Source organism: Mustelus asterias, unplaced genomic scaffold, assembly GCF_964213995.1.
Source record: "Mustelus asterias unplaced genomic scaffold, sMusAst1.hap1.1 HAP1_SCAFFOLD_3459, whole genome shotgun sequence".
NCBI lineage: Eukaryota > Metazoa > Chordata > Chondrichthyes > Carcharhiniformes > Triakidae > Mustelus > Mustelus asterias.
The window spans coordinates 9,876-31,906 of record NW_027593404.1 but is presented as its reverse complement, the minus strand read 5'-3'; the positions used below and the strand labels follow the sequence as shown (position 1 = coordinate 31,906).

At 46.3% G+C, this 22,031-nt stretch overlaps 1 protein-coding gene across 1 annotated transcript; it reads right to left on the bottom strand.

The window, feature by feature from the left end:
- Positions 1 to 871: 871 nt before the first annotated feature.
- Positions 872 to 18,462, bottom strand: LOC144490583 (peroxisomal membrane protein PEX16-like). The gene is made up of 3 exons (XM_078208295.1): positions 18,336 to 18,462; positions 6,644 to 6,679; positions 872 to 1,507 (listed from the first exon to the last, which is right to left on the bottom strand). Exons 1-3 carry the CDS (start codon positions 18,451 to 18,453, stop codon positions 1,383 to 1,385), a joined length of 279 nt encoding a protein of 92 aa, XP_078064421.1. The 5' UTR covers positions 18,454 to 18,462; the 3' UTR covers positions 872 to 1,382.
- Between the last annotated feature and the right edge of the window lie 3,569 nt (positions 18,463 to 22,031).

Below are 22,031 nucleotides of genomic sequence, written 5' to 3'. Positions count from 1 at the left end.
CCATTTGTTATTATTTACTCTGGGATTAGTTTAATGATCCTCCATTGTCAGGAGGATGGTGTATTTCCAGGCAGTTTTTTCTTTTTCAGTTTGGAACCGTTTTAGTTTTAGAAGGGATAGCAAGCCAAAAGGAAGCGTTTTTCCTCGCCATTGTTTTCAAAATTTTGTTGGTTAGCTGAAAACAGGATCTTGTTTTCCTGAAGGGTGAAAACCTGCTGTTGTTGGGGGCTGGAACAGTGTCTCTGGTGTTTTGGGAAGCTGTCTTTGTCTTCAAACTGCTCAGAATGAATCCAAACTGCAGACTTCAACCAAAGGACTCAAATTCCCTTATCACGTGAGCAGTAGACTTTGCTGTATTGAACGTGTTTAAAGGGTTGTTTACAGAGTTTGGTTTGATTGAAACATGTTAGATATCTTTGTTAAGGGTTATACATTGTCGTGGTTGTTTTGTTTGTAATTGATTAAAGTTCTTGCTAATTTTCTTACTATACATGTTGACTATATACTTAAATAAATTTTGTTTGATAAAAGCTCCCTGTTGGGTCATTTGAATCATACCTGAAGTGAAGCCTATTATGCTTATCCGAGCCAAATTCAAGATGCAAAACTTATGATCCAGGCAGACTTCATAAAACACTTGGGAGTTTCTGACCTGAACCATAACAACTAACAGATATCCGCAATGAGTTACAGACTGGAATCTAATTAGGGAGTTTGGGGAGGTTTCATAGAATCATAGAAACCCTATAGTGCAGAAGGCAGCCATTCAGCCCATCGAGTCTGCACCGACCACAATCCCACCCAGGCCCTACCACCACATATTTTACCCGCTAATCCCTCTAACCTACGCATCCCAGGACTCTAAGGGGCAATTTTTTTTAACCTGGCCAATCAACCTAACCCACACATCTTTGGACTGTGGGAGGAAACCGGAGCACCTGGAGGAAACCCACGCAGACACGAGGAGAATGTGCAAACTCCACACAGACAGTGACCCGAGCCGGGAATCGAACCCGGGACCCTGGAGCTGTGAAGCAGCAGTGCTAACCACTGTGCTACCATGCCGTTTATATATAGAACAGATATTGGATGGATAATATATAGCATAACAGATTTCCAGAAGTGAGTTACAGACTGAAATCTAATTGAGGTTTGGGTGGCTTACATATAGATTAATTATCCCAGAGTGAATTACAGACTGGACTTTAATTGAGGTGTTTGGGGTTGGTTAAAGTAGAACAGAAGATACTCGGGAGTGAGTTACAGACTCAAATCTAACCGGATCTAGCCCGGAGTTACATGGTGTTAAATTGGATGTCAGCATATTTTAATATTGGGCTTGAGTGAGAAGAGCTCAGTATGTGTGGTTGTTCAATTTTTTTTTACAGCGTGACAATACTTTCAAAATTGTAAAGTGAAGCAGTACTTACCACTAGGGGCATCTGAGGGATACCTTTCCTCAATATGCCATCATTGACCAGCACTAACAAGTTGGATGCTGAGTAGACTGTCAAACAAATACAAACTCACGTTAAATAATGACCCAAATTGTAGCCACTCCAGTATTCAACGCAACAAGCTTCGGCAGAAGACATGGAAGCTCCCTCTCTCTTACAATCTTTATTGCCCCGTGATGTAGGGGGGATAATTAGGCTAATAAACGAATAACCAAAGATTTAGGAACACTAACATGATACTAACTTTAGAATGAATGATCTTGGACTCTTGGAAAGTAAGCCGGCCAGGGCTGTTGCCATAGAAATTATTAACATTTGCGGCACGGTAGCACAGTGGTTAGCACTGCTGCTTCACAGCTCCAGGGTCCCGGGTTCGATTCCCAGCTCGGGTCACTGTCTGTGTGGAGTTTGCACATTCTCCTCGTGTCTGCGTGGGTTTCCTCCGGGTGCTCCGGTTTCCTCCCACAGTCCAAAGATGTGCAGGTTAGGTTGATTGGCCATGTTAAAAATTGCCCCTTAGAGTCGTGGGATTAGCGGGTAAATATGTGGGGGCAAGGCCTGGGTGGGATTGTGGTCGGTGCAGACTCGATGGGCCGAATGGCCTCCTTCTGCACTGTAGGGTTTCTATGATTTCTCATTTACAAGATGGAGGTGTTTTGCTTTTGGTTACATTTTGTGAAATTTCAGTCAGTGACAAATACAGGGAGGGGGAAGGATCAATAGATCCCCTGAAAAGCAGTAATGCTATCATCAGCAGTGGTCAGGAACAAGATGGCTACCAATGCTAGCCTTATGAATCGGGTCATACAACTCCGAGAGATAATGCAGGTGGCGAGCAGACAAGAATTTCTCAGGGTCGGACGAGAGTCACGTGGGTTCAATTTGGTGGGAATCATTTCACTGTCCAGCGTCCCATATTGCTGGGCAACAGAAGGGTGGTAACGCCTGCAATTTAACAACAAATGAAATCCCATTAGGTCATGATGTGTATTGTTATTGTCTGGAGTTAATGACAGGATGATGACTGACTGATTTGTATTAATGTTTACTGGATAATGCCCACAGGAAAGGTGGACAATCTGATTTTGGGAATGTATAATTGCCATCAGAAGGCTGTTCTCAATACAGAGACAGCCGGTCTGTGATGAGCACACTGTTCTCAGTACAGACGCCCGTCTGCTAGTGATCAGAAGGCTGTTCTCAATACAGAAACAGCTGTGCATCTGTGATCAGCTGACTGTTCTCAGGACACACACCCGGTCTGTGATCAGCAGACTGTTCTCAAGAGACACACCCGTCTGTCTGTGGTCAGCAGACTTAGTACACACACCTGTCTGTCTGTGATCAGACTGTTCTCAGTACACAGAGAGCCGGTTTGTGATGAGTACACTGTTTTCAGTACTGCCGCCCGTCTATCGGTGATCAGAAGGTTCTCAGTACAAAGGCCCATCTGTGAGCAGACTGTTCTCAGTACACACACCCGTCTGTGATCAGCAGTCTGCTCTCAGTATAGAGGGACACCCATCGCCTGAGAGCAAAAGACTGTTCTCAGTAAAACAAACAAAGGAAACAAAGAACAGTACAGCACAGGAAACAGGCCCTTCGGCCCTCCAAGCCTGTGCCACTCATTGGTCCAACTAGACCAATCGTTTGTATCCCTCCATTCCCAGGCTGCTCATGTGACTATCCAGGTAAGTCTTAATGATGCCAGCGTGTCTGCCTCCACCACCCTACTTGGCAGCGCATTCCAGGCCCCCACCACTCTCTGAAAAAACATCCCTCTAATATCTGAGTTATACCTCGCCCCTCTCACCTTGAGCCCGTGACCCCTCGTGATCGTCACCTCCGACCTGGGAAAAAGCTTCCCACTGTTCACCCTATCTATACCCTTCATAATTTTGTACACCTCTATTAGATCTCCCCTCATTCTCCATCTTTCCAGGGAGAACAAGCCCAGTTTACCCAATCTCTCCTCATAGCCAAGACCCTCCATACCAGGCAACATCCTGGTAAACCTTCTCTGCACTCTCTCTAAAGCCTCCACGTCCTTCTGGTAGTGCGGCGACCAGAACTGGACGCAGTACTCCAAATGTGGCCTAACCAGCATTCTATACAGCTGCAACATCAGACTCCAGCTTTTATACTCTATACCCCGTCTGATAAAGGCAAGCATACCATATGTCTTCTTCACCACATTCTCCACCTGTGTTGCCACCTTCAAGGATTTGTGGACTTGCACACCTAGGTCCCTCTGTGTTTCTATACTCTTGATGGCTCTGCCATTTATTGTATAACTCCCCCGTACATTAGTTCTTCCAAAATGCATCACTTCGCATTTATCTGGATTAAATTCCATTTGCCATTTCTCCGCCCAATTTTCCAGCCTATATCCTGCTGTATTGTCTGACAATGTTCATCGCTATCCACAAGTCCAGCCATCTTCGTGTCATCCGCAAACTTGCTGACAACACCAGTTACACCTTCTTCCAAATCATTTATATATATCACAAATAGCAGAGGTCCCAGTACAGAGCCCTGCGGAACACCACTGGTCACAGATCTCCAGCCGGAAAAAGACCCTTCGACTGCTACCCTCTGTCTCCTGTGGCCAAGCCAGTTTTCTACCCATCTAGCCACCTCTCCTTGTATCCCATGAGCCTTAACCTTCTTAACCAACCTGCCATGAGGGACTGTGTCAACTGCCTTACTGAAATCCATATAGACGACATCCATGGCCCTTCCTTGGTCAACCGTTTTTGTCACTTCCTCAAAAAACTCCACCAAATTTGTAAGGCACGACCTCCCTCTTACAAAACCATGCTGTCTGTCACTAATGTGATTGTTCCGTTCTAAATGCGCATACATCCTGTCTCTAAGATTCCTCTCCAACAACTTCCCTACCACGGACATCAAGCTCACTGGCCTATAATTACCCGGGTTATCCCTGCTACCCTTCTTAAATAACGGTACCACATTCGCTATCCTCCAATCCTCAGGGACCTCACCTGTGTCCAATGAAGAGACAAAGATTTCCGTCAGAGGCCCAGCAATTACATCTCTTGTCTCCCTGAGCAGTCTAGGATAGATGCCATCAGGCCCTAGGGATTTGTCAGTTTTAATGTTACCTAAAAAAACCTAACACTTCCTCCCTTGTAATGGAGATTCTCTCTAACGGGTCAACACCTCCCTCCAAGACACTCCCAGTCAACAGGTCCCTCTCCTTTGTGAATACCGATGCAAAGTATTCATTTAGGATCTCCCCTAATCCCTTGGGTTCTGAGCATAATTCCCCTCCTTTGTCCCCGAGAGGTCCGACTTTTTCCCTGACAACTCTTTTGTTCCTAACATATGAATAAAATGCCTTAGGATTCTCTGCCTTAGTACAGAGACACTTGTCTGTCTGTGATGAGCGCACTGTTCTCAGTACAGAAACAGCTGTGTGTCTGTGATCAGCAGGCTGTTGTCAGTACACACATCCGTCTGTCTGTGATCAGCAGATTGTTTGCAATTCAGAGACAGCCGTCTGTGATCAGACTGTTGTCAGTGCACACACCCGTCCATCTGTGATCAGTAAACTGTTCAGTACAAACAGCCGTCTGTGATCAGCACACTGTTCAGTACTGACGCCCGTCAGTGATCTGAAGGCTGTTCAGTACAGACTCAGCCGTCTGCCTGCGACGATCACACTGTTCTCAATATACAGACAGCCATCCGTCTATGATCAGACTGTTCAGTACACAGACCCGTCTGTCTGTGAGCAGTAGACTGTTCAGTATAGAGGGACACCCATCGCCTGTGATCAAAAGACTGTTCAGTACAGAGACACTCATCTGTCTGTGACGAGCACACTGTTCTCAGTACAGAAACAGCTGTGTGTCTGTGATCAGCAGACTGTTGTCAGTACACACACCCGTCTGTCTGTGATCAGTAGGCTGTTCGCAATTCAGAGACAGCCGTCCGTCTGTGATCAGCAGACTGTTCGCTGTACAGAGTCAGCCACCTGACTATGATCAACAGACTGTTCTCAATAGAGAGACAGCTGCTTGACTGTGATAGCAGACTGTTCAGTTCCGAGGCAGTCGTCTGTGATGATCACACTGTTCTGAATACAGAGACAGCCGGTCTGTGATGAGACATTGTTCTCAGTACAGATACCCATCTGTCTGTGATGAGCACAGTTCAGTACAGACGCACGTCTGCCTGCAATGAGCACACTGTTCTCAGTGCAGACATCCGTCTGTGATGAGACATTGTTCTCAGTACACAGACAGCCATCTGTGATGAGCACACTGTACTCAGTACAGATGCCCATCTGTTTGTGATATTCTCAGTACAGAGACAGCCATCTGTGATCAGAAAGCTATTTTCAGTAAAGGGACAGCCATCTGTCTGTGATCAGCAGACGGTTCTCAGTTCAGAGAGCCGTCTGTGATGATCACACTGTTCAGTATAGAGACGCCTGTCTGCATGTGATCAGAAGGCTGTTCTCAGTACACAGTCGTCTGGCTGTGATGAGCTCACTGTTCTCGTACAGAGACAGCCATCTGACTCCGATCCGCAGACTATTCAGTACAGAGACAGCCATCTGTGATCACACCGTTCTCAGTATACAGACGCCTGTCTGTGATCAGCAGGCTGTTCTCAGCACACAGACAGCCGCCTGTGTGATCAGCAAACTGCTCAGTACGATGCTGCCACTGAATGTGCCTAATTAAAGCAGAGACTTTTATCATGTTCTTCACATTGCCTGTTACTGACACCATCCTGAGCCCCATCCCTTTTTAAAAATACATTTGTTCATGTGACATGGGTGTCGCTGGCAAGGCCTGTCTGTATTTGTTGCCCATCCCCAATTGCCCTTGAAATGTGTAACGTGAGTGCACTCCAGGTGGTCATTTATGAGTCAGCCACATTGCTGTGGGTCAGGAGTGACATGTAAGCCAGACTAGATAAGGACAGCAGATATCTTTCCCTTTAGTGGACATTAGTGAACCAGATGGGTTTTTAACAACAATCAATGCTAGTTTCACAATCTCCATAACTGATTTATAAGTTACCAGCTGCTGTTGTATGCTTTGAACCAGCGTCCTCAGAGCATTAGCCTGTGGTCACTGGATTGCTAATCCAGTGACATTACCCATACGCCACCAACCCCCCTTCCCTGCACACACCTCTCTAATACATACCCAGCTCAGAGAGTTCATGAGAATCAGCAAAACGCCCTGCAAGAGAAAGGAAAGACTGTCAATTTGAATCATTCCAATAATGAACCTCAGTGATTTATCTTGACCTCCAGCTGGAGCTGCTGGCAATGTAGGATCAACAACGGTGTCAGAGAACCCAAGAACAGGCAGGCCACTTCACATCTAAAATTGTACAATGAAACAGGGTTGATTAATAATGGAGTGACTGAGGATTAGTGATCAGAATCAGAGATATTGTGAACTTTGAAATGAGGGCCTTGAATTGAAATAAAAATCAGTTTTGTAGTACAAGAGGAGAGTTAGCTGGGGCATTTTGGAAAATTAAGTTAAAAGATATAACAGCAGATAAGCAATGAAGATTTCAATAATTCATTTATAATTCTCAGCAAATTAATATTCAATTGAGAAAAGGTCCAATCATGAGTGGGCCAATCAAGGCTAACTCAATGAGTTAAGGAATATATTAGGTGAAAAGGGACTTAATACTGTCAAGAGTGGAAAACCTAGAACTGATGAAGAGGCAGATGGTATAATGAGAGTAAACTTCCAAGAAATATAAAATAGTTTAAGAGAAACAGATAAAGTTCCATGCAGGCAGAGCCAGGGGAATGAGAATCATAGGACGGTGATAGCATAAGAGTAAGCCACTTTGCCCATTGCTTATGCTGTTCTTCTGCAGGAGCAATTCACCGAACCCCCCTTCTCTGCTATTCCCTGTAGCCCTACACATTTTCCTCAAATAATTATGCAATTTCCTTCTGAAGCCAGGATTGACACTGTCTCCACCACACTCTCAGGCAGTATATTCCAGAGCTGAACCACTCACTGCTTGAAAAAGTTTTTCCTCCGATCTCCATTGCTTCTTTTGCCAGTTGCCTTAAATCTGCTTCTCGGGTTTTCCACCAACAGGAACAGTTTCTCTCTATCTGCTCTGTCCAGACCCCCCTCATGATTTCAAACACCTCAATCAAAATCTTCCCTCACCCTTCTCTTCACTAAGGAAAACACAGTCTCAACCTCTCCAATCTGTCTTCATAACGGATGTTCCTTGTTCAGATAAATCTTCATTCACTGGTCACTGCACCAACTTGTCCCTGGAATCATTCTTGCGCATCTTTCCTGCCTTCACATCCTTCCTAAAATGTAAAGTCCAGAACGGGACACAATATTCCAGCTGAGGCCAAACCAGGATTAACATAACTTTCTTATGTGCCCACATGCTGATTTATAAAACACGGTCGATATTGGGTACCAAAACAAAAAATGCTCTAAGATCTGAGCAGGTCTGACAGCATCTGTGGAGAAAGAATAGAGCCAACATTTCGAGTCTGGATGACCCTTCATCAGAGCAAATGTTGGCTCTATTTTCTTTCCATGGATGCTGTCAAACCTGCTGAGATTTTCCAGCATTTTGTGTTTCGGTTTCATATTCCAGCAGTATTTTGCCTTTATCTATATCAGGTACATTATTAACCACTCTCAACCTCTCCTGCCATCGTCAATGATTTATGCGCATATACCCCCTTTAGAATTGTATCTTTTATTTTAGATAGAACCAGAGAAAAGTTACAGCATAGGAGGAGGCCATTCAGCCCAACGTGTCTATGCCAGCTTGAGGACACCAAGATGCCTTTTCTAATCCCACAAAGAACAAAGAACAATACAGCACAGGAACAGGCCCTTCGGCCCTCCAAGCCCGCGCCGCTCCCCGGTCCAGGATTGAATCCTGAATCCAGGATCCCCGCCCAATTTTCCAGCCTATCTACATACCAATATCCTATCCACCGAGCTGTCCCTCACAGCTACGATGCTTTCATAGAAACCCTGCAGTGCAGAAGGAGGCCATTCGGCCCATCGAGTCTGCACCGACCACAATCCCACCCAGGCCCTACCCCCACATATCTACCCGCTAATCCCTCTAATCTACGCATTTTAGGACTCTAAGGGGCAATTTTTAACCTGGCCAATCAACCTAGCCCGCACATCTTTGGACTGTGGGAGGAAACCGGAGCACCCGGAGGAAACCCACGCAGACACGAGGAGAATGTGCAAACTCCACACAGACAGTGACCCGAGCCGGGAATCGAACCCGGGACCCTGGAGCTGTGAAGCAGCAGTGCTAACCACTGTGCTACCGTTCATTACAACCTATTAACTCACCCCCACCCCTCTATTCCAGACCATGTGATCCCCAGGGAGAGGCGAAAACCCAGAGTGAAAAACCCCAGGGCCAATATGGGGAAAAAAAAAAATCTGGGAAATTCCTCTCCGACCCCCTGAGGCGATCGAAACGAGTCCAGGAGATCACAATGGCCCTGATCGGAAAATGCTTCCCAACCCTAGTCATTTCCACTTCCATGAACACCATATGAATTCCCTGCCCCTGAGACAGGTTCCCAACTATCCGCAGTCTCGCTCTGTACTGGCACCAGCAAGATGATCATAGAATGAAGCCTTGAAACGAGAAACAAGGAACAATTAGCCCGCGCCGCTCCCTGGTCCAAACTAGACCACTCTTTTGTATCCCTCCATTCCCACTCCGGTCATATAGCTGTCTAGATAAGTCTTAAACGTTCCCAGTGTGTCCGCCTCTACCACCTTGCCCGGCAACACATTCCAGGCCCCCACGACCCTCTGTGTGAAATATGTCCTTCTGATATCCGTGTTAAACCTCCCCCCCTTCAAAGAACAAAGAACAAAGAACAGTACAGCACAGGAAACAGGCCTTCGGCCCTCCAAGCCTGTGCCGCTCCTTGGTCCAACTAGACCAATCGTTTGTATCCCTCCATTCCCAGGCTGCTCATGTGACTATCCAGGTAAGTCTTAAACGATGTCAGCGTGCCTGCCTCCACCACCCTACTTGGCAGCGCATTCCAGGCCCCCACCACCCTCTGTGTAAAAAACGTCCCTCTGATGTCTGAGTTATACTTCGCCCCTCTCAGCTTGAGCCCGTGACCCCTCGTGATCGTCACCTCCGACCTGGGAAAAAGCTTCCCACTGTTCACCCTATCTATACCCTTCATAATCTTGTATACCTCTATTAGATCTCCCCTCATTCTCCGTCTTTCCAAGGAGAACAACCCCAGTCTACCCAATCTCTCCTCATAGCTAAGACCCTCCATACCAGGCAACATCCTGGTAAACCTTCTCTGCACTCTCTCCAATGCCTCCACGTCCTTCTGGTAGTGCGGCGACCAGAACTGGACGCAGTACTCCAAATGCGGCCTAACCAGCGTTCTATACAGCTGCATCATCAGACTCCAGCTTTTATACTCTATACCCCGTCCTATAAAGGCAAGCATACCATATGCCTTCTTCACCACCTTCTCCACCTGTGTTGCCACCTTCAAGGATTTGTGGACTTGCACACCTAGGTCCCTCTGTGTTTCTATACTCCTGATGACTCTGCCATTTATTGCATAACTCCTCCCTACATTATTTCTTCCAAAATGCATCACTTGGCATTTATCCGGATTAAATTCCATCTGCCACCTCTCCGCCCAATTTTCCAGCCTATCTATATCCTGCTGTATTGCCCGACAATGCTCTTCGCTATCCGCAATTCCAGCCATCTTTGTGTCATCCGCAAACTTGCTGATTACACCAGTTACACCTTCTTCCAAATCATTTATATATATCACAAATAGCAGAGGTCCCAGTACAGAGCCCTGCGGAACACCACTGGTCACAGACCCCCAGCCGGAAAAAGACCCTTCGACCACTACCCTCTGTCTCCTATGGCCAAGCCAGTTCTCCACCCATCTAGCCACTTCTCCTTGTATCCCATGAGCCTTAACCTTCTTAACCAACCTGCCATGTGGGACTTTGTCAAATGCCTTACTGAAATCCATATAGACGACATCCACGGCCCTTCCTTCATCAACCGTTTTTGTCACTTCCTCAAAAAACTCCACCAAATTTGTAAGGCACGACCTCCCTCTTACAAAACCATGCTGTCTGTCACTAATGAGATTGTTCCGTTCTAAATGCACATACATCCTGTCTCTAAGAATCCTCTCCAACAACTTCCCTACCACGGACGTCAAGCTCACCGGCCTATAATTTCCTGGGTTATCCCTGCTACCCTTCTTAAACAACGGGACCACATTCGCTATCCTCCAATCCTCAGGGACCTCACCCGTGTCCAAAGAAGCGACAAAGATTTCCGTCAGAGGCCCAGCAATTTCCTCTCTCGTCTCCCTGAGCAGTCGAGGATAGATGCCATCAGGCCCTGGGGCTTTGTCAGTTTTAATGTTCCCTAAAAAACCTAACACTTCCTCTCTCGTAATGGAGATTTTCTCTAACGGGTCAAAACCTCCCTCCGAGACACTCCCGGTTAACACGCCCCTCTCCTTCGTGAATACCGATGCAAAGTATTCATTTAGGATCTCCCCTATTCCCTTGGGTTCTAAGCATAATTCCCCTCCTTTGTCCCTGAGAGGTCCGATTTTCTCCCTGACAACTCTTTTGTTCCTAACATATGAATAGAATGCCTTAGGATTCTCCTTAATCCTGCCTGCCAAGAACATCTCGTGCCCTCTTTTTGTCCTTCTAACTCCCCGTTTGAGATCTTTCCTACTCTCTCTGTATTCCTCCAGAGCTCCATCTGTTTTCAGTTGCCTGGACTTAACGTACGCCTCCCTTTTCATTTTAATCAGATCCTCAATTTCCCTGGTTATCCACGGCTCTCGAATCCTACCTTTCCTATCTTTCCTTTTTACAGGCACATGCCTATCCTGCAGCCTTATCAATAGTTCCTTAAAAGACTCCCACATGCCAGACGCGGACTTACCCTCGAACATCCTCTCCCAATCAACATCCACCAATTCCTGCCTAATCCGGCTATAGTCAGCCTTCCCCCAATTTAGCACCCTGCCCGTAGGACAGCACTCATCCTTGTCCATTACTATCCTAAAGTTAACAGAGTTGTGGTCACTATTTGCCACATGTTCCCCTACCGAAACTTTGACGACCTGACCGGGCTCATTTCCCAGAACTAGGTCCAGTATAGCCCCCTCTCTAGTCGGGCTATCTACATACTGTTCCAAAGAACCTTCCAGTACGCATTTTACAAATTCCTCCCCGTCCGGTCCCCCAGCTCTAAGCACTTTCCAGTCTGTGCCAGGGAAATTAAAGTCCCCCACTACAACAACCCTATGTTTTCTGCACCTATCCAGAATCTCCTGACATATCCTTTCCTCCACTTCCCGTGGGCTGTTGGGTGATCTGTAGTACACCCCCAGCATAGTGACTGCACCCTTCCTGTTTCTGAGTTCCACCCACAGCGACTCAGTACATGACCCCTCTAAGTTTTCTACCCTCTGCACCGCGGTAATATGCTCCTTAACTAATATCGCTACTCCCCCACCTTTTTTAGCCCCTCCTCTGTCTCGCCTAAAACACTGATACCCCGGAATATTCAGCTGCCAGTCCTGTCCTTCTTTTAACCAAGTTTCCGTCACCGCAACCACATCCAAATTCCGCACAAGCATTAAGGCCCTAAGTTCGTCTGTTTTACCCGTTACACTCCTCGCATTGAAGCAGATGCACTCCAGACCTCCAGGCCCAGTCAGGTCCTCCTCCTCCAGAGTGCTCCTCTTCTTAGCTAGCCTTGCCCTGGCCCCCAGCTCGACCCCAGCCTCAGTATTTACTGACCTCCTGTTTTGTTCCCCACCCCCCTGCCACACTGGTTTAAATCCTGCCGAAACACTCGAGCAAAACTCCCAGCCAGGATATTTGCTCCCTTCCAGTTAAGGTGTAACCCATCCTTTCTGTACAGTTGCCATCCTGACTTGAAGATTTCCCAGTTATCTATGAATTTAAAACCCTCCCTCTTGCACCAGTCCTTTAGCCACGCGTTCAACTGTAGAATCTCCCTGTTCCGAGCCTCACCCGCACTAGGCACCGGGAGCAGTCCAGAGATTGCTACACTGGAGGTCCTACTTTTTAGCCTAGCACCCAACTCCCTGAATTTCTCTCGTATGACCCCCCTGCTCTTCCTACCTACATCATTTCCCCCAATGTGTACAATCACATCCGTTTGACTACCTTCCTTTTTAAATATGCTTCCTACCCTCTCGGAGACATCCAGTACCCCGGCACCAGGGAGGCAGACTACCATCCTGGATTCTCGTTCAGTCCCACAGAAGCGCCTGTCCGTGTCTCTAACTATTGCGTCCCCCACAACTATCGCTCTCCTAAACCCCTTCTTTCCCTTCCGGACCCCTGAGCCTGTCCCCGTGGAGGCGATCTGGTCCTCGTGGCTTACCCCTGGAGGGTCATCCCCCTCCACAGAATCCAAAACAATATACCTATTGTGGAGGGGGACAACCACAGGGGATCCCTCCACAGACTGCTCACTCCCTTCCCTTCTCCCATCTGTTGCCCATCCCTTTCTCTTATGGGAGACTGCCACTGGGGTGCTTTCTGGCACATCACCCTTCTGACTATTACCCCTCCTAACCGTGACCCACGTGTCTTCCTTCCGAGACCCTGGTGTCACTACCTGACTATAACTTTTATCTATGACTCTCTCATTTTCCCTAACTAAACTGAGTTCATCGAGCCTCAGCTCCAGCTCCCTTACACGATCCTTCAGGAGATGCAGTTCCACACATCTGGCACAGATATGGACTTCCGGGAGGCAAGTTGTCTCCAGGAACTCCCACATCCCACACCGAATGCAGTATACTGGCCTCCCACTCATACCAGCCATGTCCTTTTTAGTTTTGGGGATAAAACAAAAAGGGGGTGTAACCGAAGAAAAACAAACAAACAACCTTCCTCGCCGAAGCCCTGTGAGCCAAAGCCCTTTTAGCTCTCACTCTGTCCCCTGCTCACTCCACTGCCCGCTAACGACGCTGCCCGCTCAAAGGTGCGGCCTACTTTTAAACCCTCCAAAATCTTCCCAGGCTGCTGCTGGGCCTATTTCCTGTTTAGAAAAAAAAAAACCTCCGATTTTTTTCACTAATTGAACTGAAAAATAATTCAATAAATTAATTACTCTACTGCAGCCCGAGCAGCACTCCCACAGTGAGACACCAACTGTCACTCTCTACTGCAGCCCCACCTTCCTGCACCCAGCCCAGAGCCCTGTAGGTGCAGATCCCGATGCTTTTTTTAAACCAAGAGATTAGGGTGTCTGCCTCCACCACCAATTCAAGCAGTGAATTCCAGACACCCACCACTCTTTGCGTAAAAAGGTTCTTCCTCATGTCCCCTCTACACCTACTGCCACTTATCTTGAATCTGTGCCCCCGGTTCTATAATTCACCACCAAGGGAAGCAATTTTATCCTGTCCACTCTATCGCTTCCCCTCAATTTTGTACACCTCTATCAAGTCACCCCTCAGCTTTCTTTGTTCCAGGGGGGCACAATTCCAAGAAAATGGTTGGGGGGGGGGGGGGGAAGGAGTGGAGAGAAGGTTCAGTATACGCAGAGGGTGGTGGGGGCCTGGAATGCACTGCCAATTGAGGTGGTTGAGGCAGTTACGTTAGCTGCATTTAAGACTTATCTTGATAGGCATGTGAACAAACAGGGAGTAGAGGGATATAAGCTGGAGGGAGGGATGGTGGTGGAGTCATGTGTGTGGGGGTGTGTGCCTTACAAGGCTGGATCTGAGTGTTTACATCGCTACACTGGTGAGAGTACGAAAAGTGCGATTTTTCCTTCTAATTCTTTCAGAGTAACCATCAGGGTAAAACTGAAACTAGCAATTTGAATAACTTTGTTGGATGGGTCCCAGCCCAGCGAAATCAAGAGGAAGTTAGCACTTCTGGGCAATTGACGGGTAAACCCTTACGTGGGAACTTCCTGGAGGGATTCCCAAGCACATCATTAGTGCATCCCCTCCCACGTCGCCCCCCCCCCGCCAAATATGATGCTGGGGAACCTGGAAGTCATGGGCCCTTTTCTCTCTGTTCGTTCCACCAATCTATGTTCTGCATAATTCTACACAATCCTCCACACCGTTAACAACACTTCCCAGTTTTAGATCATCTGCAAAGTTGGAAACTGCTCCTTGGACACCAAGGTCTTGTCACTGATATATATCAGGAAGAGCAGTGGTCCTCACACTGATCGCAGGGGAACTCCATTGCCAGTCTGAAAAACAATTGTCCACCATTGGGCGGCACGGTAGCACAGTGGTTAGCACTGCTGCTTCACAGCTCCAGGGTCCCGGGTTCGATTCCCGGCTCGGGTCACTGTCTGTGTGGAGTTTGCACATTCTCCTCGTGTCTGCGTGGGTTTCCTCCGGGTGCTCTGGTTTCCTCCCACGGTCCAAAGATGTGCGGGTTAGGTTGATTGGCCAGGTTATAAATTGCCCCTTAGAGTCCTGGGATGCGTAGGTTAGAGGGATTAGCGGGTAAAATATGTGGGGGTAGGGCCTGGGTGGGATTGTGGTCGGTGCAGACTCGATGGGCCGAATGGCCTCCTTCTGCACTGTAGGGTTTCTATGATTTCTATGATCTATGATTAATCCCTGTTTCCTGTCACTCAGCTAGCTTCATATTCATGCAGAGGAGGAAATGGCAGAGATGTTAAAATGATATGCACAGAAGACAAAGATCACACAGAAATTGTTGGGACCATAATCGAATAGACTCCCATACCTACAACCTCAGATCTTAAAGAGACAGCAGGGAAACTGGTTTTGATCTTTATCACTTTAACAAACCGCACTGGCTTACCCTGTTTTACCACATCTGTCTTCTCAGTGCTTTTCTTAAACCACCAACACTGCGACTTTGCGTGGCCTAATTTATTAGTGAAAACATCTGAGGCTTTTTATTTCCCTTCCACCCTCATGTGCTCCCTTTTAAACCTGAGGTACACTGTCTTTATTATCTCCCGTAAGATCTTCTTTACCACCTAAGGATTTCTTTTTTCCCCCCAGTTTCTATCCCTCACAGACTGAAACTGATGTCGGAAACCAAACTTGATTTATGAACCATTTCTGCTAACACCACAGTTTTAACCCTCTGCTCTTCCATGAGTTCTCTCTACTTTGGGAAGTGAATGTTTAAATTGTAAAATAACTTTAAGAGCATCATACTTCTGGTTGATTGTCAAGACCCTTACCCACTTCTCATAATTACTTTGTTTGATCCTTTCAAATTTTATATACGCTTGACCAGCTTGTTTCCTTAGATTTCTAAACCGTTGCCTGTAGGCTTCTGGCACTGGCTCATATGCACTTAAGGTGGCTTTTTCACCTGATCATAATCCCCAGATACCTCCTCTAATAGTGACACAAACACCTCACTAACTCTACCTACCAACTTTGTTTGAATCAGTCATACCCACAGGGTCTGTACCCATTTCATTTGTTTAGCTACTTTCTCAAATGAAATGAAAAAGGCTTCTACATCCTTCTCATCAAACCATGGCAACTCTTGCACATATTTAAACAGATCCCCACCATCTTTGACTACAAAACATTTGCTCTTCCTCACTGTCCTCATCACTACTCTCAACTTTTCCCTTTACCACCACCATTTTAAGTTGACATGCACTTTTCAGTTCCAGTTTCCAAAGTTCATATTCACTTTCTTTTGCTAGGACTGTTCCTTCCCCTTCTTTTTCCCATATCTATAATTCAAGCAGTTCCATTTTGTTTTCTTGTTGTAATTTAAACTGTTTCAATTCTTTTGCTTGTTGTTCCCCTCTTTCTCTTGTTTTTCTGCTGCAATTGCCTCCCTCTCTTTTGCTTCTGTCTGTCTTTCTTTATCTGCTGCAAAGTGCCTCCCTTTCGCTTCTAATTCAAGCTGCTTTAATTCTTTTTTTTAATGTTCGAGCTGTTTCATTTGTAATTGAACACTAGCCATTTCCAATTACTCCGACAGTGTTTCTGGCAATATTAAATACAGAGCTATCATCGCAATTATCTCTGCTTTCCCTCGCCCCTTCAGGTAATGTCAACTGCAGCTTGTTTGCCAATTCCAAAAGGTTTGTTTTAACCTTTTGTAAACCACCCTAAGTGACTTCTTCCACACCCAGGAGACATTTAGCCGCTAAAGAGCTACGATTCCACAAAGCACTCCCTATTTAAACTGAATGCAACACCTGAAAAGAAAACAAATATACTCACTATCTTTGAGTTCAATAATCACAATCCAAACAAGGAATATAAATTTTAATCCCACAAAAAACCCTCAACTGTTAAGACCCAGGTCAGAAACTCCAAGGTATTTTGTGAAGTTAGCCTAAATCCTGAAGTTTTACATTCGATTTTTGGCATTGGTGAGCATAAGGTGTTTCACTCCAGGTATGATTCAAGTGATCCACTAGGAAGCTTTTATCAAACAAAATTTACTTAAGAACAAATCGAATATAACAAAAATTAGCATAACTTTTACCAATTACAAAATTAAACATGACAGTATCACTCTTAGTAAGAAGTTTAACAACACCAGGTTAAAGTCCAACAGGTTTATTTGGTAGCAAAAGCCACACGAGCTTTCGGAGCACCGCTCCTTCATCAGGTGAGTGGAAAGGTAGGTTTCACAAACACTGCATATATAGACAAAGACACAATTGCAAGATAATGGTTGGCATGCGAGTCTTTTCAGGTAATCAAGTCTTTACAGGTCTTTTTTTTTTAACACCACAAATCTTTCCTTTTGCAGTCCAAGGGTGGAATCTTCCCGTCCGGTCCGCCATGGGAATCGCCCCTCTTAACAGCTAACTTTGGTCAAATTTAAAATATCCCACAAACATACACCCATTGTCAGAATATGTTAGCACAAACACATATGGTCACATAATGCTGGATTTCCAGTTTTGTAATAATCATGACCAGAAATCCAAGCCAGCAGTTTTCAAAGGATATATCCTCAAAACAGCAAAACCTCACTAGTAAACCCAGCCTCTGACAGCTTCCAGTCTCCAGACATTAGAGAGCAGAAAAGAGAGAGACTGCTCTCCCTTAACTCAAAAACAGCATCTAGAGAGCAACACTTAGACAGCAAAACTCTAGGGGAAAAACACTGCTGTTTCTCTCAGCAGCAAGCAGCTTCTGAATGACGAAACTAAAACTGAACTTCTCTGTGAAGCATAGCTGCCCCAGTCACGTGACATGGCCTGTCAATCACCCAAATCAAGCTCTACTCTGCAATCCCTGGGGAACATTAAAACACAGTAAGAAGTCTCACAACACCAGGTTAAAGTCCAACAGGTTTATTTGGTAGCAAAAGCCACTAGCTTCCAGAGCGCTGCTCCTTCATCAGGTAAGTGGAGCTAAAAAAGTGGACGAAGCAGTCGTGCTCCGAAAGCTAGTGGTTTTTGCTACCAAATAAACCTGTTGGACTTTAACCTGGTGTTGTGAGACTTCTTACTGTGTTCACCCCAGTCCAACACCGGCATCTCCACATCATGAACATTAAAACCACCGAACACAGCAATAGTTCAGATGAAAACGAACATGTTAATCATACGGTTTCAGTAACACTAAAGGGCACCGGCTACAGACAACATGCTGCCAAGAAAATCCCAGGGGCTGCTAAACCATCCTGCAGAGACACACGATTAAAAGGCACGGTATCATCACAAAGGTTATATTTGGAGTTAACCTCTGATCAACCAGTCAGAAGCTCACGTTCCGGTTTAGTTCGGGGTATGAAAGGTTATATTTCCGGTTATATAAGGTTAATAGATATACAGATTATCTCTGACCAGCCAGTAAGTAGCTGACGCTCCGGGCTGTCGTCTCCAATTGAGCAGCGGCTGCTGGGTTCCTGACGACGTAATCCCGGTACCGGAGCGCGAGCCGCTTCAATGCGTCCGCCATCATACCGTGACCCCTTCCCCAGAACTTCCGCTTCCGGTCACCGCGCACTCAGCAACAATAATACAACTCATTGGCTCATCAACCAGTAGATGTAAACCGAAAGTCCATTGGCTAGAGCTCTGTAAAGAGGCGGAGACTCGAGAGCAGAAAAACAACCCACAGAAAATAGGCCTGTGTGTCCCCTGACCTCAGTGACCCAGTGAGTGTTGGCTAATGGTCCAGCATGTGATCTACAATGATTCAATTTATGGGCTATAACAGTCCAGTGTGTGGTTTCTGGTCATCAAGTGTTTGATCAATATTGATCCAGTGTATGTGAGGCAGTTAGGACTGGGAAATTGGAAATTGTTGATATGACGTCGGGCATCAGATGAATCACAAACCTAAGTAGAAAGAGACTGGGCAAGGGGTGAGAGGGTGGAGGATTGGAAGAAATGAGTTCAGTGGAACAGTTAGGATGAATCTGCCAGGGCATTTTTGTTTGTGGATTTTGGGAACGAGCTAGAAGTGCGGGGTTGGGGAACTATGAAATAAAAACAGAAAATTCTGGATAAACTCAGCAGGTCTGACAGTACCTGTGGAGAGAAATAGAGTTAACATTCCAGGGCTAAATGGGGCGGCACGGTAGCACAGTGGTTAGCACTGCTGCTTCACAGCTCCAGGGACCTGGGTTCGATTCCCAGCTTGGGTCACTGTTTGTGTGGAGTTTGCACGTTCTCCTCGTGTCTGCGTGGGTTTCCTCCGGGTGCTCCGGTTTCCTCCCACAGTCCAAAGATGTGCGGGTTAGGTTAATTGGCCATGCTAAAAATTGCCCCTTAGTGTCCTGAGATGTGTAGGTTAGAGGGATTAGTTGGGTAAATATGTAGGGATATGGGGGTAGGGCCTGGGTGGGATTGTGGTCGGTGCAGACTCGATGGGCCGAATGGCCTCTTTCTGTACTGTAGGGTTTCTATGATTCTATGACCTTTATGCACAATGATGAGGTTGGAGGATTTGGAGAGACCTCCAGGGAAGATGAGGTCAGTGACGGCCCTGGAAACAATGGCTTGATGTTCACTGGTGCCATTACAGAGACTTGGTTAAGGGAAGGACAGGATTGGCAGCTTAACATTTCAGGATATAGATGTTTCAGGCGTGATAGAGGGGGATGTAAAAGGGGTGGGGGAGTTGCACTACTGGTTAAGGAAAATATCACAGCTGTACTCCAGGAGGACACCTCGGAGGGCTCATACAGCGAGGCAATATGAGTAGAGCTCAGGAATAGGAACGGTGTAGTCACAATGTTGGGGGTTTACTAAAGGCCACCCAACTGCCAGCGAGAGATTGAGGAACAGATGTGTAGGCAGATTTTGGCAAGGTGTAAAAGTAACAGGATTGTTGTAGAACCGTAGAACCCGTACAGTGCAGAAAGAGGCCGTTCGGCCCATCGAGTCTGCACCGACCACAATCCCACCCAGGCCCTACCCCCACATGTTTACCCGCTAATCCCTCTAACCTACACATTTTAGGATTCTAAGGGGCAATTTTTAACCTGGCCAATCAACCTAACCCGCACATCTTTGGACTGTGGTAATTACATCTTTGTGGTGGGAGATTTTAATTTCCCCTATATTGACTGGGACTCACTTAGTGCTAGGGGCGTGGATGGGGCAGAGTTTGTAAGGAGCATCCAGGAGGGCTTCCTGAAACAGTATGTAGATAGTCTAACTAGGGAAGGGGCCAAACTGGACCTGGTATTGAGCCCGGCCAGGTGGTCGATGTTTCAGTAGGGGAGCAGTTCGGGAACAGTGACCACAATTCAGTAAACTTTAAGGTACTGATGGATGAAGGTAAGTGTAGTCCTCAAGTGAAGGTGCTAAATTGGGGGAAGGCTAATTACAACAATATTAGGCAGGAACTGAAGAATGTAGATTGGGGGCAGATGTTTGAGGGCAAATCAACATCCGGCATGTGGAAGGCTTTCAAGTGTAAGTTGATAGGGATTCAGGACCAGCACATTCCTGTAAGGATGAAGGATAAGTATGGCAAGTTTTGGGAACCTTGGATAACGAGAGATATTGTGAGCCTAGTCAAAGAGAAAAAGGAAGCATTTGTCAAAGCTAGGAGGCTGGGAACACACGAAGCAAGTGTGGAATACAAGGAAAGTAGAAAGAAACTTAAGCAAGGAGTAAGAAGAGCTAAAAGGGGCCATGAAAAAGCATTGGCCAGCAGGATTAAGGAAAATCCCAAGGCTTTTTACACATATATAAAGAGCAAGAGGGTAGCCAGGGAGAGGGTTGGCCCACTCAAGGACAAGGGAGGGAATCTATGTGTGGAGCCAGAGGAAATGGGCAAGGTATTAAATGTGTACTTTGCATCAGTATTCACCAAAGAGAAGGACTTGTTGGATGATGAGTCTGGGAAAGGATGTGTAGATAGTTTGAGTCATGTTGAGATCAAAAAGGAGGAGGTATTGGGGTTCTTGAGAAACATCAAGGTAGACAAGTCTCCAGGGCCTGATGGGATATACCCCAGAATACTGAGAGAGGCAAGAGAGGAAATTGCTGGGGCCTTGAGAGAAATCTTTGTATCCTCACTGGCTACAGGGGAGGTCCCAGAGGATTGGAGAATAGCCAATGTTGTTCCTTTGTTTAAGAAGGGTAGCAAGAATAATCCAGGTAATTACAGGCCGGTGAGCCTTACATCAGTGGTAGGGAAATTATTGGAGAGGATTCTTCAAGACAGAATTTATTCCCACTTGGAAACAAGTGGACGTATTAGTGAGAGCCAACATGGTTTTGTGAAGGGGAGGTCGTGTCTCACGAACTTGATCGAGTTTTTCGAGGAAGTGACGAAGATGATTGATGAGGGTAGGGCAGTGGATGTTGTCTACATGGACTTCAGTAAGACCTTGGACAAGGTCCCTCATGGCAGACTGGTGCAGAATGGGATCAGAGGTGAGCTGGCAAGGTGGATACAAAACTGGCTCGGTTAAAGAGGACAGAGGGTAGCAGTGGAAGAGTGCATTTCTGGATGGAGGGCTGTGACAGGTGATGTTCCTCAGGGATCAGTGCTGGGACCTTTGCTGTTTGTAATATATATAAATGATTTGGAGGAAAATGTAACTGGATTGATTAGTAAGTTTGCGGACGACACAAAGGTTGGTGGATTTGTGGATAGCGATGAGGACCATCAGAGAATACAGCAGGATATAGATCAGTTGGAGACTTGGGCGGAGAGATGGCAGATGGAGTTTAATCCGGACAAATGTGAGGTAATGCATTTTGGAAGGTCTAATACAGATAGGAAATATACAGTAAATGGCAGAACCCATAGGAGTATTGATAGGCAAAGGGATCTGGGTGTACAGGTACACAGGTCATTGAAAGTGGCAATGCAGGTGGAGAAGGTAGTCAAGAAGGCATACGGCATGCTTGCCTTCATCGGCTGGGGTATTGAGTTTAAAAATTGGCAAGTCATGTTGCAGCTTTATAGAATCTTAGTTGGGCCGCACTTGGAATATAGTGTTCAATTCTGGTCGCCACACTACCAGAAGGATGTGGAGGCTTTGGAGAGGGTACAGAAATGATTTACCAGGATGT